The sequence below is a fragment of the Capsella rubella genome, unplaced genomic scaffold, assembly GCF_000375325.1.
Source record: "Capsella rubella cultivar Monte Gargano unplaced genomic scaffold, Caprub1_0 scaffold_8, whole genome shotgun sequence".
Taxonomy (NCBI): Eukaryota; Viridiplantae; Streptophyta; class Magnoliopsida; order Brassicales; family Brassicaceae; genus Capsella; species Capsella rubella.
Window position 1 is genome coordinate 3,628,437 of NW_006238916.1, and position 25,269 is coordinate 3,653,705.

General features: G+C 33.2%; 3 protein-coding genes across 4 annotated transcripts; 1 reads left to right on the plus strand and 2 right to left on the minus strand.

Moving 5' to 3' along the window:
• Positions 1-206: 206 nt before the first annotated feature.
• On the minus strand, positions 207-5,645 carry LOC17876706 (alcohol dehydrogenase-like 7). Its single transcript, XM_006280493.2, has 9 exons — positions 5,490-5,645; positions 5,265-5,401; positions 4,027-4,073; positions 1,447-1,775; positions 1,276-1,358; positions 1,109-1,184; positions 925-989; positions 757-852; positions 207-626 (listed from the first exon to the last, which is right to left on the minus strand). The coding sequence occupies exons 1-9, from the start codon at positions 5,551-5,553 to the stop codon at positions 348-350; spliced, it is 1,176 nt and encodes a 391-aa protein (XP_006280555.2). The 5' UTR covers positions 5,554-5,645; the 3' UTR covers positions 207-347.
• Positions 5,646-17,474: 11,829 nt separating this feature from the next.
• LOC17877111 (putative defensin-like protein 179) lies at positions 17,475-18,222 on the plus strand. The gene is made up of 2 exons (XM_006279672.2): positions 17,475-17,585; positions 17,829-18,222. Exons 1-2 carry the CDS (start codon positions 17,528-17,530, stop codon positions 18,149-18,151), a joined length of 381 nt encoding a protein of 126 aa, XP_006279734.1. The 5' UTR covers positions 17,475-17,527; the 3' UTR covers positions 18,152-18,222.
• Positions 18,223-18,612: 390 nt separating this feature from the next.
• On the minus strand, positions 18,613-21,693 carry LOC17875604 (serine carboxypeptidase-like 42). 2 transcript variants are annotated; one of them, XM_006280348.2, is made up of 11 exons: positions 21,586-21,693; positions 20,789-21,054; positions 20,592-20,699; positions 20,413-20,505; positions 20,247-20,339; positions 20,072-20,157; positions 19,721-19,999; positions 19,508-19,641; positions 19,316-19,408; positions 19,100-19,217; positions 18,613-19,009 (listed from the first exon to the last, which is right to left on the minus strand). In XM_006280348.2, exons 2-11 carry the CDS (start codon positions 21,030-21,032, stop codon positions 18,842-18,844), a joined length of 1,416 nt encoding a protein of 471 aa, XP_006280410.1. In that variant the 5' UTR covers positions 21,033-21,054; positions 21,586-21,693; the 3' UTR covers positions 18,613-18,841. The 2 variants fall into 2 exon arrangements, with proteins under 2 accessions (XP_006280410.1, XP_023638387.1); XM_023782619.1 differs by lacking the exon at positions 21,586-21,693 and adding an exon at positions 21,481-21,557.
• Positions 21,694-25,269: the final 3,576 nt, after the last annotated feature.

Here is a 25,269-nt window from a genome sequence, read left to right on the forward strand (position 1 = left end):
TAAGAGATAAATTGGTATTCTTGCGAAGAACAGGAGAAAGAAACATTCAAAGATATTAACTTATTTAAATGCATATATGTTTACTTTAATTTATAATGTTATATTGCTTCACTTTAACTTCAGTTTACTTTACCTTGATAATTACTTTTGAAATGTTGCATTAAACATTTCATATAGGACTTTGAGTTTGTCTTGTTCTTTGCATGTTTCATTACAACCCATTGAGATTTTATTTTGCTTGCTCTTTGGTAATTTGCTTGTTCTGATTACAAACCAATAAAAATAGTTGAACATGAAACATATGACATTAATGTAAAAGATAGGAAATATCAAATAAGTCAATTCATTTAGCCCATCCACAAGACACACCTGATACATTTCCCTTCAATGAGTAGCTGGAACGCGTCGTTAATGTCCTCAAATTTCATCTCATGTGTCACAAACTTATCCAATTCAAGCTCATTGCTCAAATAGCGTTTGAGAAGAACGGGAATGTGTGTTTTAGCCTTCAAACCTCCAAACAACGAACCCACCAATGTCTTCCCATGGTGAAGAACATCAAACGAATCTAAACATATCTGTGAACCCGGCTTGTCCACACCCAAAGTTATCGTCTTTCCCCATCCCTAGATGTTGTTTATACAAAGAAGTTAAAATACTCGAACCTTCTTCGACTTATTCGATGTATTTCTAAATCTAGTTCTAATTTGGTTTTAGGTCGAGATTAATGCGACAATAAGATTAATGTGACAATACCTGTCTACAGCAAGCATAAGCTTCTTGAACCAAAGCACTAATTCCAACACACTCAAAGCAATAGTCTGCTCCCCCACCAGTCATCTCATTGATCACCTAAACACAAAATTATAAAACTTATACATGATTATCTTTTCCCATTGATCTATATATACTATGTGATATTACCTCGCTAACACGCTTATTTCCGCATGTCATCGAGTTTACAAACTCGGTAACTCCAAATTTTTGGGCTGTAAAAAGATGATGTTCAAGTTAAAGCAATTCTATTATCATTTCATTTTTCATATATAGAAAATAAGGTATGGACTTTTAAGCAATATAAACTATTTAGTAAAGAAAAATCACTAACCAACTTGGAATTTGGCAGGGTTTATATCCACACCAATGATTCTAGAGGCACCACAAAGTCTTGCACCCTCAGCAACCTAGTAACACCCACACCCTAATCCATTTTAGCAACTCGTAATCAAGAAAGACTTATTACTACATGATCATTACTAGAAATAGTCATTTTACCGCTAATCCAATAGAACCAAGTCCAAAAATCACAACAGTTGATCCTTGTTCAACTTTGGCAGTCTCCAAAGCAGCACCAACACCTAAAGAAAAACCAATGTCACTTCATCAAAATCAAAGAGTATTTAACTTTGAGTAACGTTTTTTTTTTTCTCTATACTAGTGATTTACCGGTAGAGACTCCACAGCTGAGGAGACAAGCACGACTAGGAGGTATCGAAGAATCGATCTTAACAACGTTAGCGACATCAAGAACAGTGTATTCACTGAAGCTAGAGACATTCAAGAAATGAAAGATAGTTTCTCCATTGAGGTCAGTGAATCTGCTTGAATTTTCGTATCTTGGCATCCATGGCGATACTTTGAAAGGAAATTTGCTACACAAGTTGCTTTTGTGAGATTTGCAATCAACACATTCACCACAGTCAGCAATGAACGTTGGTAGTACAGTGTCTCCTTCTACCACTTGCGTTACGTTTTCACCAACACTTTCCACCACTCTGCAAAATCAAAAACATTTGTTTGATATTTAAAGTTATAATACTAAAACAGTTAAGAATTAATAACCAAAAGTTGTTAAACAGTAACACAAAAATAACATTTTAATTACAAAACAAATAATGTAATAAGTAACTTATAGAAAATGTTAGTTCACCAGTAGCAATTGTAATGTTAGAGTCTCTAAAATTTCAATTTATATAACACTACACCATTTTATTTTTTAGTGTATTCAATTTTTTTACTAATCAATTTATCAAACATAAACACGTTTCACTCTTTATTTCATAAAGCTTAATATAAAGAAATTATTGTTAACTTTTAAATCAACACACTCTAATCATATATATCCACCCAAAAATATATATATAACTAGCAATTGATCCATGCCCCGCGCGGGAGGTTTATAATTTTGTTTCGTTGATTTTTTATTCATATTGTGATATTTTATTATTATTTTTAATTGATTTTCAAAAAATATTATAATTATTTTCTTTTTAATTATTATCTTTCAATACTCAAATTTGGATTAAAAGCACTTGATTCAATTTATGAAATATCATTTTTTTTTCTTTTTGATCATGTTATAAACTAATATTTCACTTTCATTTTTTTTTCCTCTTTATAATTTTATATATACAATTACATAAATGTTGTTTTAGTCTACCATAAATTTAAATTTTACTTCCATTCTAAAACTCAGTAACATATTTAAAATATTAAATTATGATCAATTTAAAATGAAAGTTGAATTATATTATTACCACTAATAAAAAAATTAAAGTATTATTTTTCTTATTTTAGCATTTCATTTTTTTTTCCTAATTTATTTTTATTTATATAAACTTTCTATTAATTAAATAAGTAACATAAATATGCACTAAATGAATGTTTTAAATTTATTTTAATGTTTTAAAAAAATGTGGCTTAGGTGGATGCTTAAGTGGTATCATGAGAAGAGAGAAAAAGCTAACTTTATATATATAGATACCAAATTAATAACATAAAAAAGTTGTGATTATGTGTTTAAGACATCTACTTTCAATATTATGTTTTTAAATTTTTGATATAAACCTAAATTATAAATAATGCTCTCACTAAGTACTATAAATAATTTTGTTTTGTTGGGATATTTTTCAATACTCTTTATATAACTATTTATGTTTGTGTTGTGTCTATTCAATAATGGATGCCTCTATACATCTAACTTATTAAATGAACGTCTCGTGACGTTACCCGACTAAAGAAGTACACAACAAACATTTTTGTTGATACCTCCCATGTGCATGAGGTTTGAAATGAGGCTCTTATATCACTTGAAAGTTAGCTCTAGAGAAAAGGATAGAGGAAATAAATTGTTTTTGTTTTCTTTCTTTAAAATAAATAAAAGATTTAAGTTTATGCAAAATGTTCAATGAGAAGAAAATTAAATAGAATATTGCTAACCAGTAACCACCTAGTGTTCTTTTCTTTCCTAGTGGTGTAATGTGAATTTATGGAATCCAAGAACTGTTTATTAAAAATTCATACATAAACATCTATAATTACTTAATGAACAAAAATTCCTATAAAATTTTATTTTTGTGTTGATATTGACTAAACGATAATGGATGTCTCTATACATCTTATCTTAGTCAATGAAAGTCTCAAAACGTTATACCACTAAAAAAGGCAAGAAAATACTATTTGTTCTAATATCTAAAACCTTCCACTTGAGGTTTGAAATAAAATGGAGAAATTAGCACTAAGAACACTACTAACCTATTTCTCTCTTTAAAAAAAAAAAAAAATGGAGTTGCTTGGTTTTGCTCCAACCCTTCACCAATTTTGGAGTTTAAAAAAGAAAAAAGATCTCCAAATTTTTTTTTTTTTTTTTTGGTTGGTAAGTGTGCTCGATCGCTCGAGCTCGTAGGGCACAAGCACTGACCCATGCTTAATTTGCTACCCACGAGCCACTAGCGACGAGCACATCTCCAAATTTTATAGTAAATTAGAAATTGAAGTCTCCAAATATAGCAAAAAAATGAAAATCGTAATTCTAGAAATGGAAATGGATACAAGCAAATTGCTCTACTTTATTACGAGAATGGAGATGAATTGGAGATAGTCTAAAGAAAACAAGACTTGTAAAACTACTTTTCATAAACAGAATTTGCCAAAACATTTTTAAAAATTATCTATTTATCTATTTAAGCAAGATATTCAGTAGCAAATGTTAAGTGGATGTGAAATATTGAATATACATAGGCTTACCCTATTGACTCGTGGCCTAGAATCCTCGGGAAGCAGGCCGGAGGAACCTGCGGAAAGATGACAAAAACTGTTAACAACGACCACAAATTTTTAAAATATGAAAATCATGTCAGTCAGCAATAGTTGGCAACAAAACAAAAGAGCATAGAGACACTAATATTGAATCTATAAATATGACATGTCCGTTTGATCGACACATAAGGTTACCGCAGCAGCAAACGCAATATTTTTGATCGTTAATTGAAATTGACTTTCAAAATTTATAATCGCAAAACGTTGTGTCTGCCATCACCACAACATTCGGCGATCAATAACAAAAACATTTGCGTTCGCCAAAATTGCATATACATATGGTGACGAAACGAACATATTTTTTTATATACTTTTAAATTATTTTTGGTGTCTTTTGTTTCTTTTACTAGAAACATTGAAGTACATTTTGCTATTAAAATATTAGAATTGTCGTAGAAGAAAAAAAGTCTTAAGTTAACATTTGTTAAGTTTTTTATTGGTCAACCCGTGAACTAATTGGGTCAATCTTTGTGTCACATTAAGATATATAATAATGTTGGATCTATCTAAATTCGTAGAATATTAAAGCCGGTTTTGTAAATTGTAAAAGCCCTACCAAACTTTTATTATAAGATTCTGACTGTTAAGTATCAACGACCACAAATATAAAAATATTTAAAACGCCTTGATGATAAATATATCTACCTGTTTTTTCTAAGTTGGCAAAAATACAAAATAGATTCCTGGCAATATTGGGGATATTGAAGTCTGTTTAGTTTCTTTTACCAAGAACATCATTTGAGTATACAGTAAAAAATTTATGAATCAATAATATCTAAATTATAATATTTTATTAATTTATCGATATATTATATATAAACTACATTAAAGAAAAATTATTTGAGATCAAAAAAATATACAGATCTATCAAAATATTAACTTATAAAAGTTATAATGTAAAATAATTTTTTTAAACATTTTGAGAATCCATGAAATTTACTTAGAAAGTAAACAATTAATCATATGATACGTTTTAGTTAGGGTCAATATTTGTGTCTTTGATATATAAGTTAAGATTTAAGAAATAACGTTGGATCTATCCTAATTATCACATATACGACAAGAAAACATATCGATTTCTACGTACATTCATTGAAACCAGTTTTAATATGTAAATTGCCTAAACAGCTAAACCAAAGAATGAGAAGAGAGAGTACTACACTTACTTGGAGTTTCCAGAAAGTGACGTCACTGTGACATAGCGCGGTGCAGATGACTCGAATCCGAACCTCGTAAGGCTGCGGCGGCGCAACCATGATCTCTTCCATCACCAAAGGCTCACCAGCCTTCCTACAAACCGCAGCTGCCATTACAAACACATATAAATAAAGTCAACGTTTTAATACGGTGCCGGTCAACGCATACTTAAACTTGGTTTCATCTTCACTAACCTTTGCATCGGATCGGTTTTGGTGTAGCCTTGTTGTCGCCGGAGGAGGAGTTTCCGTTTTCCATCTCAAAGTCCTTTAGTTTTTGCTTCTTCTTTGTTTTTTTTTGGTGTGTGTGTGTGTTTTTGATTCTGAGTAGAGTCAAAGTTTTGTAAGAGGCTTCTATATAGAGACTAATTTTAGTATTTTTGTCTTTTTTTACTATTGTAAAATATATATGTCTGTATTTGTGTTTGTCTGCGTTAGGTGTATTTGAAACTTTCTTTATACACAACAACCATATGAGATTTGTCACTTACTTTAAATAAGATTTTCATAATATTTGATATTGAATATTATCTTATTATGATATTATTCTATAAATTTAGCAAATGATTACTGTAGCTGAAAAAAAAAATTAGTTTTAAAGATTTATACCAGTGGTATTTATGAGTTTTTTGGCTGCAAAACATGTATATGAGAGATAACATAACTTTTAGGACTAATTTTCTTAAGAGCTACAATAAACTTATTCTTCCTCTTTAGTTTTTGACTTTTGATTAGGCAGTCAAAGCTTTTAAGGGTATTAAAAAAATCTTATAATATTCAATGACATATTTAAAAGTAAAAAATATATTTTTTTTAATCATTAATTTTTTTAAAATCTTGTCTTATTGAATTAGTGATTAAAAAGATCTCTTATTATTGAAAATATTTTAAGGATTAGGTTTGTAATGAGTTTAAGAGATTTTAGTGAATTTACTTAGAAATATATATTTTCTAAATCTTATGGTCTAGGTAAGAATTAGGAAGATTTTACAGTAAATCATAAATATATATAAGTCACCCTAAGCAAAGAGCAATACTTGGGTTCAGTCCTATAGAATTTGTTTCCATAATCTATTTTTTTAAAATAATTTTAGTTTTGATTTATTTTTATATATAGTATGACATGGCAAGTTACTTCATTTTAATTGATTATTTTCTAAATAAACATTAAAATTTACAATGAACTCTTTGCCATTAAAACATTGATTATTATGTGCCATCTTGTCTGATTAACTCTTTACATGTAGACCATTTCCAAAGTTAATGAAATTAAGGGTTAAAAAAAAAACATTAAAATTTAAAATTAATTTATGATATCTCAGAAGACCCCCTATCAACTTTTTTCTAACTACTGTAAGAGGTTTTAAACTAAAGGCTATACATCTTTCGCACTGTTACATAACTAAATGTGACGATTGTTCATTGTAATTTTTCCAAATTATCATTTCATTGGAACTCAAAAAATATATAGAAATCCCATTAACGAACATCTCTCAGCTATTCTTTTTCATTACAAACTGCCACTGAGTAAATATATATATATCCAAGTATTCATGATGGATTTTGAAAAAAAAAAAACAAATGTTATGTAGAACAAAACTCATCAATTCCCAGATTAGTTTTGAGCAACCACAATATAAATAATGTGACGATGGTCAGAGAAAGAAATTGAATGTCACTTCTTTATGTCCAAAAGTACATTATAAATAATGATATGATGGTGGGCTAGTGATTCCTATCCGGTGGAAGAGTGGCCCTGTTGGTTTAGGCCAAAGATCAATTTTTCCTATATCTGAATCGCTATCCATCATGTGGCCACATGGTTCTTGCTTTTGGCCAATTTCGATCCGGAGAGAGGATCTATATGTGGGCTGCACTTTCCTCAGTGATTAGTTTCGGATCCTTCCATAGGTCTGAGGATTTATCCTGAGTTAACAATAAAAAAAGCACATTACAGATAGACAATAATAAAAACTTTTCGACCCTCGTCACATCCGAGAGTTTGTGACCAAAACAATAACAGGGAAGATTTGCAAAGGGCACAAGAGCTAGTCTTCAAAAATAGTATGAGTAGTATCTATCCGCAAGTATGCAAATCAGACTAAGTTTGCAACGCAAAACGACATCCCTCAGACAACAGGCCGAAAACATATGAAGCCCAATACAAGCCCAAAGGCTCAAGTGTCTCATGACCACACGCTCAAGCGCAAGACTGTGCAACAGCTCTCTGCAGAACAAAACAAAATTGAAAAAGTTGAGAGCAGTCCTCGCCTTCAATCCGTACTCCATTCAGGAAAAAGAACTGATTTGAGCTTTTGTCATCAAGCGACGATGGTAAATGATTATTCAGTATATTTGTATAAAAGCATAACTCTCTGTAACACAGAGACTTCAACAAGCTCAGCCATACTTTGGTACAGACACAGTCATGGACAGTGATGGGAAGTTTCTTCCAATCACCCACATTGGCTCAGATAATCTTCCCTTAACTTTAGGTAACCTTCCCTTTTATGATGTCTTGGTTTGCCCAGAAATAACTAAGACTCTTTTGTTAGAATTGAAAATGACTAAAGATTACCCATGTTCTTTCACATATGATTTTGATGATGTTGTTATCAAGGACAAGGAAACCCATCAAGTTCTAACAAAGGGAAAGGAAAGTGATGGTCTCTACAAGTTGGAGAATCAAAGGCAAAAGTTCTAAATGTTCTATTCTACAAGACAAATCAAAACAATTGATGAGGTTTGGCATCAAAGACTAGGACATCCAAATGCTCAAGTTGTCCAACTGTTACCTGTAAATAAGGCAATTCAAGTCAATAAACGTACCAGCAAGGTGTGTGAATCATGTCAGTTTGGAAAGAGTTCAAGATTGCCATTTAGTTCTTCCACTTTTGTCGCTTATAGACCTCTAGAGAGACTTCATTGTGATCTCTGGGTTCCTTCTCCTGTTTCTTCTATTCAAGGTTTTTAGATTCTTTGGAGTTTATAGAAAACTACTCAAGATATTGTTGGTTCTATCCATGACAAAGAAAATCTGATTTCAGTTCAATATTCATCAAGTTCCAGCTCTTTCTTGAAAATCTATTGCAACAAAAAATACACATATTTCAGTCTGATGGTGGTGGTGAATTCATAAGTCAAAGATTTCTTACTCATCTTCAAGAGTCAGGCATTCAACACTATATTTCTTGTCCCCATCCTCCTCAACAAAATGGTATTGCTGAAAGAAAACACAAGCAATTAACTGAAATGGCTCTCTCCTTCATGTTTCAGAGTCAAACTCCACAGACTTTCTGGGTTGAAGCATACTTCACTGCAAATTTCCTCTGCAACCTTCTTCCTAAAAGTGCTATGGCTACCAACTCAAGTCCTTATGAAGCCTTGCTTGGTAAATCTCCAAACTACCCTGCTTTAAGAATATTTGGTTGTGCTTGCTTTCCTACTCCGGGGTCTTATGTTGCAAACATGTTTGACCCTCGATCTATACTAAAAATATAAAGGTTATCGATGCTATTACCCCCCCCCCCAACAGGCCGTGTTTATCTTAGTCGTCATGTCTTGTTTGATGAGGAATCATTCCCCTTTGCTACAACTTACTGCAATAGTAAACAATTTTCACCAACACCTCTGTATACAACTTGGTTGAAAGGAGTCTCTAGCCCTGTAACAGACTTAGATTACACTACTTCTACCAGCGCTGCCACTGAAATCTTTGCTCCATGTGCAACTCCTGCAACTCCTAGCCCGGCTGCAGACATTCCAGTCTCAAAATCCTCTCAAGCTCAAGCTCAACCTACACTGAAACAATACAAGTTGATAATGAGGAGTGTACTAGGTGTGTGATATACTGTGTTTTTATCGGTTTTAAATCTTTCTTTTCTCTTTCATTTTATAAATTTTATTGAGTCAAAGTGTGTTTTAAGAGTCTTTTAGTACATTTTTGAGTCTTCACAGGTTTTAGGTTGCTTTGGAATAAAACGAGCCGTTTTGGGATGCAAACACACATTTGGAGATGCAGATTCATGTAGAATTGTCAGATGTTTGGGGTCAGATGAACAAATTTACACCGTTATATCTTTCTCATAGTTTGACACAAAATGGAGACAGATGTTAGCTTTCATTTCCAAGTGATGTCAAGGAAATCTAACGGTGCATTCACGAGTTACACCCGATTTCGTGAAGATAGGTCATTCTGACGAGTTGTTGAAGCTGATGCAGAAGTAAAACCTGGGAGCATTAGACCGATCAGTCTAACATTTGGTTCGATCGGTCACTTACCTCTGACGCATTTTTGGCCCATATTCGATCCGAAACACTTCAGAACCGACCCAACTCGTCTCTTATTGTTTTTATACCCTGGGCTCGACTTTTAAGGAGGAACCTTCACTTTTCTAAGTTCTAAACATTGTTCTTTGGTTTCTAAATAACTTTTGGGAGAAGAATCCATCCTCTTGACACTTGGAGAAGATTTCTAAACCCTTTCTTATTATATTCGCAATTTCATCATGTTTTCTTCATCTATGATTTTTGTTTTCTCTTTTGCTATGTTTGAATAGTCTCTTAATTGGGTTTCAGAGTTCTAAGTAGGAGAATTCAATGATTTGATAGATTGGACGTATTAGCGAATTCTTAATCTTTAGGTTCTTCAATTTACATGTTCTCACTGCTTGAATAGGATTGATCACCTTGTTTTAGAACTTAGGCTTTTATGTGTTTCAGAGATGTTCGATAAAATGCCTGAATGAATGTAAATTGAGCATATAATGTTTTGTTAACCAAATGAACCTGTTTGATAATGCGAATTTGGCTATGAAATTCCAAATGAGAGTTTAGTAATTGAATAGTTGAATTTAGTGATTAATGTCTTGAGAGAGAATTAGTCTAAATTTTTGTTCATGTTCAAGAACGGTTCTTCAAGTTTGAATTCCTTATTGCTTTTATTTGTTATTCATTGATTCTCTGAAATTACCCTCCAGCCCAATGTCTTTGATTCATAAGTTTAAATCTCTCTTTTATTTGCATTTACAAAACTGAAAACCAAACAAAAACCCTTTCCGCTTTAGCTAAGAACGAGTCTCGCAAGTATTTAGTGTACCATTGCTCCTTGTGATCGATCCCGCATATACTTTACTTCGGTTAAGTTATCGGGTTAAATAACCTTGTAATCAAGTTGGCGCCGCTGCCGGGGAGCAATTGTGTTACCTAAGGATTTAGGATTAGTTTTTAGTCTTAAGCAATTTTTTTTACAGTTTTTTAACTAACAATTTTTCTTTCTTTTTGGTGATTTAGGAGTGATTGGCCATGGAATTCAATGATAGGCCACAAGAAGAAGAGGATGAGCCATATATAGAGCCACCATTTGATGAGAGTGTTCTTACACCGGAACAAAAAGTGAAGTTGGATGGACTTTACGTGGAGAATCCAACATTGACAAGGAGTGAGTTAGCGACTATGATCCGGTTGAACCTCATATCGTTGCGGGCAGCATATGAAGGAAGGCAACTCATAGGCTATGAGATCAAAGAAGCCCATGATCTTCAAAAGGTAATATATTGGGTTCCACCGAAAGAAATAGAAGATACATGTGTTTCAACCCTTGAAATTCATGATTTTGAGGATTTTCCTACACCTTGCATCGAAGATGTGATTCTTAGTTTGCATACTCCCAAGATTATCAGTGAATATTATGATTTGATAGGTGAGTCTCAACAGCTAGATACTTTTAGAGCAGAAAAACTTGCTAGAGATTACCATGAAATATATTTTGATATTGAATATCATTGTGCTTTGAATGTTCATGATCTCGAGTTTAAGTTTTCAATGTCTGAAATATCTAGATCTCTTATTGAAGAATCTTATTTAGGAGTTGTGCTTGATATTGATAACATCTTGCATGAGAGTGAGGATCCTGAGGTTGATTATATGGATGGAAATATTGTGCTATATGAAATTAATGGGGAGGAAGTTGACTATTTTGTTAAAACTTCATTAAGACCTGAAATTGATTTTATATTTCCACCAAATGCATTTGATCCTCATGAGCATGAAACCATCAAAGAAGGTTTCAAGATATATGTTATATTTGTAGCAAATTTGGTTGATGGTTATTTTGCCTCCTTATCATGGATAATTGTGTGTTACTTTGTGCATATTGTTGTGTGCCGTAACAGGAGAAGGACTAAAGGTGCATTGGCACAACATTTTGATTCTTATGATTAATATTTTGTGTTGAACGGTCAAGCTAAAGACAAAAAAATAAGCGCTTTGTGGGAGGCAACCCACTAGAAGTCCCAGGTAAGTTTTCTTATTTTTATTCTTCTTTTTCGCATCTTCATTTATTTTTGCTTTTTGGTTGTGGCGTTTATTTTTGGAATTGTTCTCACACTGAGACAGTGTGAAGCAAGTCTGGGGGAGGATGTCACTAGTCTACTGATGCAATTTGCTTTTTCTTATTTATATTTCATTATGATGTGTTCTTGAGTCTGTCAGTTTTTTTTTTTTTTATCAAGTCAAAATCGTGTCTGTTTTATTGAGTCAAAATGTTGTATGAGAACTATGAGCTTTTCTTAGGGAATTTCACCTTACTTGATTTCATTGCCTTGGGACCATTTAGCATTGTTTATTGATAACTTGGAACTTCAGGAAAATTCATGACTAGATCACTCGTATAATCCCTCACTTAGAAATTTGGATGATTTGAGCTTAACCTTGCTTATTTGAACTTAATTTTGACTTATTATATCTCACTTAGGGGGTTGGCAATCATGTAATGGATCATACATTCAGATTTTAGTTCGCGTTATTTTACCACTCTTTGTAAACTCTGAATGGCTAGACTCATATTTAGTCTAGTACCACACCTTTAGCCCTATCAATGCTTCAGACCACATGCATTCGTATGTCATTGTCATTATGTGCATTAATGTGCAAAAACTACGGAGTATACAGACCGACATAGCTTTCCTTTGATTAGGATTGTAACTGTAGTTGTTTGGGATGATTGACATTGAGTTCTTGTGGTTATATTGTTATATTCATGAGCATGTGCTGTGAGCGATCATGATTGAGTTTTGTTGATGCAGTTTGTGAGACGAGGACCGGTTCCACTCCCCCGTCAAAAAAAAAAGAAAAAAAAAAAGAAGAAGAGAAAAGAATGGGAAATGAGAAATAATGGAACCGGAAAAGTCGATATGTCTTTGGTTTTATTTGAAAAGCATCTATGATACTGATGATTTGTCTGGGGTTTGATTTGGTTAAGGTGATATGATTTTTGCTTGGGATTTGATGTGGTTAAGGTGATCCGAGTTAGAGGGAAGTTATGTACCTCACAATTGGTATGTGTCTCACTGAGATTTTGCATAATGTTTGCATCCTTTCGTATTACTGCCGAACCTTAAACACTTGAACCACCTAAAACTGCCTTTACACCTAGACCATAACGTGTTCGATACTCCCTTTGTGAGAGTGCACGAAACTGCTAACGAATGTTAAAAGGTTAAGTTATTTGATTATGAAGTTCTTTGTGCTTTAGGGATCTCATGATGTCATGGTGAAGTACATTATTGTACGGTTTGATATAAACTTTGTGATAGTGGTTTGCAGGCAATTGATTAAGAGCATGATCCCATACGAATATGTGAGTTCTCATGTTTTCAAACCTCTTCACTGGGTTAAGATTTTTGTTTTGCTTGAGGACAAGCAAGAATCTAAGTCGTGGGGAGTTGATATACTGTGTTTTTATCGGTTTTAAGTCTTTCTTTTCTCTTTCATTTTAAAAAATTTTATTGAGTCAAAGTGTGTTTTTAGAGTCTTTTAGTCCATTTTTTAGTCTTCACAGGTTTTAGGTTGCTTTGGAATAAAACGAGCCATTTTGGGATGCAAACACACGTTTGGAGATGCAGATTCATGTAGAATTGTCAGATGTTTGGGGTCAGATGAACAACTTTACACCGTTAGATCATTCTCATATTTTGACACAAAATGGATACAGATGTTAGCTTTTATTTCCAAGTGATGTCAACGAAATCTAACGGTGCATTCACGAGGTACACCCGATTTTGTGAAGACAGGTCATTCTGACGAGTTGTTGAAGCTGATGCAGAAGTAAAATCTGGGAGTATTAGACCGATCGGTCTAACATTTGGTTCGATCGGTCCCTTACATCTGACGCATTTTTTGGCCCATATTCGATCCGAAACACTTCAGAACCGACCCAACTCGTCTCTTATTGTTTTTATACCCTAGGCTCGACTTGTTAGGAAGAACCCTCACTTTTCTAAGTTCTAAACATTGTTCTTTGGTTTCTAAATAAATTTTGGGAGAAGAATCCATCCTCTTGTCACTTGGGGAAGATATCTACACCCTTTCTTATTATATTTGCAATTTCATCATGTTTTCTTCACCTATGATTTTTGTTTTCTCTTTTGCTATGTTTGAATAGTCTCTTAATTGGGTTTTAGGGTTCTAAGTAGGAGAATTCAATGATTTGATAGATTGGACGTATTAGGGAATTCTTAATCTTTAGGTTATTCAATTTACATGTTCTCAATGCTTTAATAGGATTGATCACCCTGTTTTAGAACTTAGGCTTTTATGTGTTTCAGAGATGTTCGATAAAATGCATGAATGAATGTAAATTGAGAATTGTATTTCTAACCTGCGAGAGTTGATTTTAGAATGTTTTGTGAACCAAATGAACCTGTTTGATAATGCGAATTTGGCTAGGAAATTACATATGAGAGTTTAGTAATTGAATAGTTGAATTTAGTGATTAATGTCTTGAGAGATAATTAGTCTAAATTTCTGTTCATGTTCAAGAACGGTTCTTCAAGTTTGAGTTCCTTATTGCTTTTATTTTTATTCATTGATTCTCTGAAATTACCCTGCAGCCCAATGTCTTTAATTCATAAGTTTTAATCTTTCTTTTATACCCTTTCCGCTTTAGCTAAGAACGAGTCTCGCAAGTCTTTAGTGTACCATTGCTCCTTGTGATCGATCCCGCAGATACTTTACTTCGGTTAAGTTATCGGGTTAAATACTCGAGTAATCAGTGTGCGACAAGCTCTGATCTTGTACCTATAGGCAACAACGCTCTCTCTTCATCTACTAATATTGTTATTTCAGATACTCAAGTTGCAAGTGAAACTGACACACCAAGAAGACAACAAAGCTCTACTCATCCAATGTTAACAATATCAAAGGCTGGTATCTCCAAGCCAAATCAATATATGCTCTTCTAGCTCATAAAGTTACTTATCCAATACCAACTACAGTTACTGAAGCTCTGAAAGATCCAAACTAGAAAACATCAATGAATGAGGAAACGGACACATGTAGGGAAACAAACACCTTTTCTCTGGTACCTCATTCACCTGATATGCATGTTTTAGGCTTTAAATGGGTATTGAGAATAAAACTTTATGGTGATTGAACCTTGGATAAATATAGAGCTAGACTTGTTGCTCAGGGATTCAAACATGAATAAGGCATAGATTATCTTGAAACCTACAGTCCAGTGGTGAGAACAGCAACATGTAGAACAATTTTACATCTTGCTACCATGTTCAACTAGGAAATAAGGAAAAAGAATATAGAAATATTAGAAATATAAATTTATCGAAAATAATATATGAAACTTGCAATCTTAATATATAACATTGGATATAAATACTAACCCTCAATCAGTTATATTTCTTACGCCAAATAAAGGTAAATTTGCGAATATTAGTTGTAACAATGACGAGTCGTGACTTTTAAAAATATAGATTTTCTTCTTTGTGTTTTACATGAAATAGTAAATAAAGTAAAACCCTAAATCATGAATGCCTCTTAAATTATAATAAGTACTTTTTATTAGATAAATGATGTGAAGAAAGCGTTGTTAGGGCAAGAAACTACATACAAGACGCTAAACCGAGAGCACAAACAGATCAATGGTTTGTTCAGAAAATCAATAATCAAGAAGCTAATAGATGATTGCAACTAAACCCGAGAATTTTTGGAAGAGTACAAGATGGAGAAGAAAAGGAAGAGAATGCAAGAGACTAGTAAATATGTTGCATCGAGGTAATCCAAATTGTAGATCTGGAAGAAATGGTAGAGAATTTACGTAATGAGGTATATATGAAAAAGGAGTTATAAAGCTTAATGGATAAGTAACCGACCATTAAATATATTGCATCGAGGGAATCCAGATTGTAGATCTGGAATAAACGGTAGAGAAAATATGTAATGAGTACCGATGAAAAAAAAGGAGATATAGAGCTTGATGGATAAGTAACTGGACAAGTGTTACAGAGAAAGAAGGAGAATTGATTGAGAATAAAAGCTAAGCATTTAGAAGAACGTCAAGCAATGCTCAAGGAAAAGTTTGGAATGACAAATGAAACATATCGAGGTGTCGTCAAAGAGATTAGAGAGAGTGAATTCAACAATACTAAACTGTTCTAATCTCTAATGTGGCGAAGATGCTTTAGACGGTGAAGAAGTGTGTGATAAAGATGAAGAAGGAGAAAGAAGAGGTGGAGAAGAAGCTTATAGATCAAATAAGATAAAAAGAAATAGACAATGAGAAGTTGAAAGGAGACATTGTTGGGATTAGGATAAGAAAAACGAGGAGTGATTAGACAGTTGGGTGTATGGATCAAAAACCATATAGACCATTGTGAGTATCTTGAAGATGTTTTGTTCAAAATGGTTATGGCATGAGGACAAAGACGACTACAACGAACAATTCAAGTAACTGGGGTTTTTTTCATTATCTGTATACGATTTTTATTTATTTTTATCAAAAATAATTTTGTAGAAAGGATAAATAGTACTTAAATATTAATTAAATAATTTTTTTCTTTGAAAGAATAAAAAATAAAACATTATAGTACTGTTACATATTATATGATATTATATACATACTTGAAAAATCGATGTAAATATATCCGCGTTAACCTAGTTGAACAATAAAATTCAATAGGATTTAATTTGGGCATAACCGAAAAGAAGAACAAGAAAAATACAGAACTGTTTCACCCATATACCCAGGCCATAACTAAGTGTGAAAAAGTGAAACTAGAAGCATCATATGTGATTATGGTGAACAGCTCCCACAAACAATGATTCCACAACACAGCTCTCTCTGCAACACTCAAATTTAAGACTGACGATTTTGCATGTTCGACATCCATATGTTGGCCATGCTCGATCTCTCTGCAACACATGAGACATCAACGAACAACTCTGATGCAGCACTATGGACCTCTCGATATGTTTTACACAATTAATCTGCACGAAACTACGTTTAATGGGACTCAAACCCAAGATCTAGTGTAGAGTATTACTATACCTTGGTTATATACTTGACCAATAGACTTCCACATTAAAACTACAACACGAGTTCCACATTAATTTTGTTTGATATAGAATTTTTGTATATATTTATATTTAAAATTTAGATTTTTTATTATATGTTTATTAAAGTTAGATATCAAATCTTATATGTTTATTTTGATTGGATATTCATTTTATTGAAATTACTAATGTATTTTCGTTTTTAAGTAATTAAATTGAATAAATTAGTTATTGATTTTTTTTACCTTATTAGTTTAGTCTCTGAAACCTATTATAATAGCAATTTGATGTAATCATTTACACATTTTGAGGTTATATTCAAAATTTACTTCCAAAATATATACAAAAGAGGGGATTCTAAAGCCAAAACTGTTTAAATATTTAGGAAATATATCATTCTCTTTAAATATTTAATTTTTCTCTTAAAATATTTAGGAAATATATCTTTAAAGCTATTCTTTTGGTTGAATTCTAATAAGTAAATGGAAAAGGAAGAATTAATTAAATCTTAGATAAAATCTTGTTAAAAGATGATATGAGATTTTCTTTAATTAATTTTGGAAAAAAAGAATAGATTTCATGGAGTGGTGTTAAGCATATCTGGTCTCTTACACAACATATCTTTTAATAAATAAAAAGATTTTTTAACATAAATAACTCTATTGACCACAACAATCTTAGGCAAAACTTATTGTGTCTATGGAAAAATTATGATCATAACTTTAATATGGACACAAGAAATTATTGACCTCATATTTTATTTTAAAATTTGTAAATTAATTTAGAGACTTTATCCCACTTATATATATATAGATGAACTAAATAACCCAATAACATACAATTCTAATAGAGAATTTTTTTGGAAGAAAACTAGAAGACGTGTTAGTATGAAGAAGACAACTTCACTTGTATTTCTTGTTAGCTTACTTATCATATTTGCCTCAGGTATTGTATATCTTTCATAACTTTTACATACCCTTCAATTGGTAATGTTCTTTTATTCATTCATTTTTTTTTTTTGTTTACGGTTTCAATTGTTCAAAATCTTCTCATTACTATTATCTTAATTTACTTGTACTTTATCTTGGATAACTCGTGCTACCGCGCGTATAACCTTTTAATGGGTATTTCAGCTTTAATAGTATAGATTGTACAAATAATCTATTACTAATCTATGTAATGTTTCAGTTTTGAATCAGGTAAAAGCAGAAACATGCGACGACAACCTAGGTCTTTGTAAGAATTGCGACCAAAGGTGTAAGGCCAAACACGGGCCATCGAGTGTAAGCAAATGTAACGGTCCGGAGGGGACGTGCATGTGCACCCACGAATGTGCACCAGCGCCAAAACTTTTCCCAGCCAAAGTGTGCGTTGGTGCGATTGATATGTGCACTGATACTTGTCCTCTGAGTTGTTGTGATAGACTATGCGCAATAAAATACAAAAATGGACGTGGGGGTTGTGTCAACTATGTTGGTTATAGGATGTGTATATGCGAGTACTCTTGCTAAAACATATTGACAAATTTCGTAAACAAATAATATGGTGATATCTATTAATTTAGATTAATTTCGATTCGATATAGACATTATCTTGTTTGAATGTGTTGGTTCAAGTAGTCCAATGTGTTACTCTGTTTAAAAAATAAAATGAAAATGATAAGAATGAGGTCTATAGACTTTGTGAAATCCTACGAAATTTCCTACAAGAAGACACAGCCACTCGACAAGTGACTTCGGAGGCGTTCAAAGAGCTCTTAGTTGCAAACACAAACTACATAGAGATTCAATATACTCAAAAATTATACCTATGGTCCTTAACTTTAGTGCCTCTTTAACCGCAACCATTCGACATTTGAGACTAAAGAGGAATGTCGTTTCAGGCAGTAATGATCTAAGTAGGCGAAACCCGCATAAACAAGTACGCAGATCTTGTTCCGGCGGTATAAGTCCAAGTGCTTAGTTTGTGGGTATACATCATGAAAATGTTGTCATCACATATTAATTTATCATTATCAAGGGATTGAGTTATGTTCCTAATTATCAAATGAATGTTAAGATAGCTAAAACAAACTGCACTTGAGGATCTAACCACACCACAACACAAGCCCTTATGTGTTTCTATCTCTACTCCATCTAAGGCCTGAGAAAGATGAATTAAATACAAACATACATTGTCTTACAAAAGATATCTCTGTTCTTTCATTCATCAGTAGAAGAATGTGTTTGGTTGGGTAATCTCCGGCCATTCACAAAGCTACTGAACAAATGTAGAGCTCGAGAGGGCTGCGCATAGGGCACCATATGAGCCGCTCCTCTCACTGTTGCAAACGTCAGTAGCTTTCCATACTCGATGGCCCAGCCTCCAACCTAGTCATATTGACAAGTTTGGAATCAGTTTGAGAAATTTTTGTAAGAAGCAAACTGGCTTTGGCTAGTTTAAGAATTGGTTAACGGTACCTGTTTTTTGTGGAACCAGGCTCCATAGGGAACAGTGGTCTTGAAGTTGAGATCTTGAGCAAGTTCTCTTACGAGAGTTCTTGAACCAAGGAATGGAACAACAGAATCTTGATCTCCACTGAAATATCCACAAGCTGGGTGTTAAAGCTACAAAAGACAGGAGAAGAAAGAGATAAAATCCTAAAAGAGGTTCTGTTATGTTAATAATTTTATTACCTGAAGATCCAAACAGGAATTTTATTATGTATAATTCTCTTTAGAATCGGAAGCATGTCAATGTTCCCATCGGTGTCAGAGTAGTTTAACAAGCTGACAGGTAAAGTAAATAGCCAATAGCAATAGTTAAAGATAACATATCAGTTCTAGTTATAAAGATCAATGAAACTAAGAGAGGGTAAGCTAATTTACCTGCTGCACATTGACCAATCATAAGGTAGGTGAGTACGGTTCGCGTGAAGCGCTATCTGTACCTCTGGAAGGTTAAAATAGAACCTTCTTTCGTAGCTCATACAAACATCCACTCCCAAGCTCATCTTAGTTGCCTGAAACCATTTTAGAAGAATTTGATAGACCATTCAACAAAAGTTTTTTTGGTAGAAGAAAAGGTGAAAAAGCGCTGACCATTTTCTTTAGCTTCAGCTCTTGCTGGACGATAGAAGGATAGCATACATCGAGGAGAACATCATAGTTGTTGACGTATTCAGTGATGATGGTTTCGGTTTCACTGATAGCCTTATTGCAGGCTGTGCTTACGTTATGGGGGCTGGCAAATGTGTAATCATCAAAGTCACATTGGCTTGTGATTATGAGTTTGAGTTCATCAGAGATCATTCCATGAGACCAGAAGAACTCGTATGTAGCTGGACTGTCCTTGTCAAGCCTCAGAAGTGGATTGCCAATCTGATAAAAAAGAAAGAATTCAGAAGATAACCAAAACAGCTGATGGAACGTCAAGAAGGTTCTTTAGCTTACAGCAACGCCTTTGATGTTGAATTTGAACCCACTGGAGCGTGAATTGTAGCTGAGAATTGCATCAGCCAATTGAGGTATGTAATGTCCTGTAAAAAATATACTTATATGAGTATAGTGTCATAGTGATGTCTTTAAGGTAAACATTCGATATATTTCATAGATATCGAAGACACACCTGCATAGCTTTCGCCAGTGAGAAAGAGGTCACGAGACTTCAACTTTGGGAACTTGTCAAACCATCTCAACAAGAACATGACCATATCGCTAGCTGATCAAATACAAAACATGTCAAGAAACAACAGTCTTCTAATATAGTTTGAAAAGGAGATTATAAAATGTACCAGTAGTTTTGTCCCCGGTGTTGTAGTCAGTGCTTCGGTTGGAGTAAGACCATCCCACTCCAGCCGGTGACTCCACAAACAGCAAGTTCGAGGCTACACATATTACAAAAAGAGACAATAGCATCAGATATAGAATCACAGAGTTCTCTGGTCTTTGCATAAGATTGTCAAAAACAAACCTTTGTTCCAAGACATGGAGTTGACGCGGAGACCACGACCATCACCTGTGGGATAAAATGGACCTAACTCAGTGAAAGCTCCTCCACCAATTGAAGAACAACCTGGACCTGCAATAAAAACCTCAAATATGAAATTTGAATTCACACATTCTCTTAAACATATGAATTATACAGAAACTGAGCAGCAAAACACAGACCTCCATTGAGCCAAAGCGTTAATGGTTTAGTATCAGGTTGTTTCACAGCCTCTACATAGTAATAGAAGAGACTCCGACCAGCTTTCACATCTACATCAACATAACCTGCATATTGTCTGAACCCAACTTTTGGTTGACCTGGCAGCCTCACCACAAAATCTTCTTCCGGGTACCCTTCTGCAAACCACTGAACTATCAACACCATCGCCACAGCAACGACCTGCCACGACAACACACTTGCCATCTTCTACTGCTTTTCTAAGTACCTGAAAAAATATTCTCATTACTATGTAAAATGAATCCACAACACATTCATAAACAAATAGGTAAAAGATATACACTATGAATGTTCAAAGGCCAAAGAAAGAATAATCAAAACAAGAGAGATCTACATAACATCAATACAAAAACATATCAAATTTGGAACTAAAAGATCTTCACAATCTGGAATCAAAATTTAATTTTGGCAACTAAAAATTACTACTTTGGTCGAATCAATGGGACAAGAGAACAATTTATGTTATATAATACCAAACAGTATAGATTCTTGATGTGTCTAGCAGTAAGATCTAAGTAACAAAAACACTTCAAGATTAGCTAATTGAGTATAAGAACTCAAAGCCATTAGAGAAGCAACATTGAAATGACTCTGGAAAACAAAATCACAGGTAAAGCATGAATTTTTGAGATACCCATTAAACAAGAATCCACTTTCGTATACGTTCCAAACAACAAGAAGGAGAAAAAATTTATCTGTTTTGCTTAATTATGACTGAGAAATAAGAGAAAGAATATACCTTAAATTATGAATTTTGTGAAGTATACCAACAAAAACAGTAGATTACAGCGACATTTATGTGACGATCCTGGTCTTATCTTCTTCAATTGAACATTGGGAGTGACAACAACAAGTGAAGGTGTTTGAAAAGTTTGGACAAAGTCGCTTTAGTTTCTTCTTGGTTAACTCCGGTTAGGTTCACTTGTCTAATGTTTTTATTTACCAATTTTTCTTTTGTGGTATGTTTGTGGTCAAAGTTTTTGGTATGTTTGGTTCACTTGTCTAATGTTTCTTTACCAATTTTTCTATGATTCTTTACCAATTTTTATATGTACCAGTCCCTATGTAATATAGCGATTCAACTAGGTTCCCCATGTACTTTCAGCCTCTATTCAATGTCACATATACTCTTATATTCAACTCAATTCCACCCGGACTATATAATTTTACCCAGCTAACAAAAATCAATAAACCTTCTCATTTTAAAATCGATAATTAGCGTACATTATACCGGTATTTGATTTATACGATTTGAAATATAAGATCCGACCTCATCTTTTGAACTTGAAATGAATCCTCACTTTTAGCGCTCATCAAAACCCAATCAATTTGGGAAAAATAAAAAACAAAACTAAGGATTTGAAAACGGGAATTGAGAAGCTTAATTTATTTTGGTTAATTAGATATAATTATATAGTTTGAGTGAGATTGGGTAGAATATAAATCATTTAGATGGAATTTGGTAAAATATAAATAGTACATATGTGAAATTGGATAGAGACTGAAAGTATAGGGGGAACCTAGTTGAAACGCTATATTACAGGAGGATAAGTATAGGCAGCCAATGTTTTTACCAAATTTATAATAATTACTTTAACTTTAAGAATGATTTTTATTTAAAACATATTCTATACTTATTTTGCAACAACAAAATAAAAAGAGATTGTTATACAAACAAACTTTCATTTGGTAGAATATCTGTTATTGATCTCAGTAAAAATAATAATGATGATTAAACTAATTGAAAAAGAAATTAAAATCTTAAGAGGGATAAAATATGTTCACAACAAGAAAAGGTTTGAAAATATTATACAATAGATAAATATTATTTGTTTATTGAATTACAATTGAGAAAAATAAAACAAAAAGAATTTGAGATATTCAACTCATATTACACAAAAGTACATTCAAATATTATTTTCTCTAGAAAGAAACAAATTTTCTTTTTATTTCTAGAGATTATTATTCAGTGAGACAACAACAATGTGTCGGAGTACATTCACCATAATATGTCAAACTCATTTTTCTACAAAACGCCATGCAGCCTTGAGTCTCTGCTTTGACACATGGTGCTCTGCTGAAGCAACTTTTCGAGTTTTGCTCGTCTCCAATACCTATTTAATTCAATGATTTAACAAATCGTTATAATCATACAAAGTATAAAAATGGTTCTTAACTAGAAAAAATGTTTGAAAGGATAATAAGTTCATACCAAGAGTTTTATCAGAGCAATGAACATAAGGTGTGACAAAAAGAATAGTGAGAAGAAATAAGACAAGAAAGTTTTTGGTGAGAGCCATGATAACTTTGTAAGAGAGTTTTGTTTTTGTTTTGTTTATAAGTTTTTGGTGAGAGCCAATGGCAGATATATATACATAGAAATAGCCAGCTAAGAATCTTAACTTGCATGTTCAAAACCAAAAATAATAAAGACACAAGATATTATATGAACAAATATGTAAACAGATCAGGGAGACAATAATATCTCCCAAATCTCAATACTTTTTTTAATTACATAAAAATATGTAAAGAAGAAAAGAAACACAATTATGTAATCATCAAGGTACCTATCCCAATTATGTAAACAATTATTGAGGAAACACAATCATGTAAACAAATCAAGATAGCCCAATACTCTCTGTATATATTTTTTGGTCTATGGTATCCCAATAAGCCAGAGAAAAATATTGAGGAAAATAAAGAAAGCATATTTTTGGTAATAGATGAAAAATAAAAGAATCTTAAATTCAGTTTCTTATGTATATATATAGTGAATGTGTTGATTTTGTCCAGGATTATGTATTATCTTTCTTAATTATTTTGAGGTGAGGTGACAACAACTAAAGATATGTTTTGAAAAAGTTTGGACAAATAACTAATTTGTTTTCTTTCATAAAAAACAAAAATAAATAACAAATAAATAAACAGGGTGGATAAGGAGAAGTCTTATTTTTCCATGTAAACATTTAGGTTTTAGAATGGTTGGCTCTCAAGGCCAACCTATTCGAACTGTACTAATAAAGTATTGGACTTTTGTGTAAAAGACAAAATCATAAAAAAGGATAAAAAAAAAAAAAAAAAAAAAAAACGAAATAAGAGTTTCATAAAATACGAAATAAGAGTTATCCTCTCTCTCTCTGCTTCATTTCGCTGTTGATAATCGAATGGATTCTTGATCAACGGTGGTTTCTTCTTCATCCCAAATAACAAGCAAAGTCGGAAGATGTAGAGTACTCACGCCTCAAGGTTTTTTTCATCTCCGCCGCATAGATCCGTTGTGTTATCTTTTTTCTCTCGCTTCTGTAGCCATGGATTCTCTCTTTGAACTTGTAAACTTCCACATCCTGTGACCCAACCAATCTCTCTCGCTGGGATGAGCTTTCCTAAGCTAGACCCCCAGTGACGAATGGAAAGGAAATAATATCACTCTCACAGATGTTATTCCGTCATTGTTTATCCGCCATTGTTGGCGAGCTCTATAACACTTCCATCTCCACATAGCTCTCTGAACCAAAGAGTGTGAAGTTTCTTGAGTGGCTCCTCATTCCAGTAGTGATTGTACGGACGATGGCGAATTTAAAAAACCGGATCTCCCACAACAGATCTGAGCACCTCTCCACCTCCTCTTCTCACCCATTCTACTTGTTTTCTTGGATCTGTACTTAGTTGGTGTAGATCTATACTTGTTTGAGTTTTCCAGTACTGATTCGGAGTCAAGGTTACTACTCTGCAATTATAACGACTTCATTTAGTCTATTTCTTCTAGCTTTTGCTAAGATCTGCCTGATTTTGGACTCTTTGTCTCTCCTTTTGAGTGAAGATCTTCTTAACTGGACAAGGTCTCCCGAGTAATCGGAGAAATAGACGCCATTACCGAATTTGGGTGAAGCGAAAACAAAATTAACCCGAAAAAAGAAAAAAAAAATCTACATGATTAAATTAATCGGTTATTCCCTCTCATTGAGGTGTTTTTTTGTGTCAACGTACGATAAGTTTCTACCCGTCGTCTTCTCACGACTTTTCTGAGATTCGTTCTACTTCTGAGGGACTTGTTTCCCTCGGAGACGTCCAATGAAGATTCTTGCTTGGAACTGTCAAGGGGCGGGTGCAAAACTAACCAAACGCCGACTGGAAGAATTATGTCGAAAATATTCTCCAGGTTTTTTCTTTCTTTCGGAAACAAAAAACGATCGGTTATTTTTAGAAGATTTGCAACTCAAATTAGGGTTTGATTATCTTCACACTGTAGACCCCTCTGGCTATAGTGGTGGACTTGCTCTTATGTATTTCCGAGACTATCCGGTTCAACTCTTATTTGTTAGTGACCGTGTTTTAGACGTTGAAACAATTATTGATGGCAATCGTGTTTTTCTAACCTTCGTTTATGGCGATCCGGTTGTTAAAAACCGTGAAGAAGTTTGGG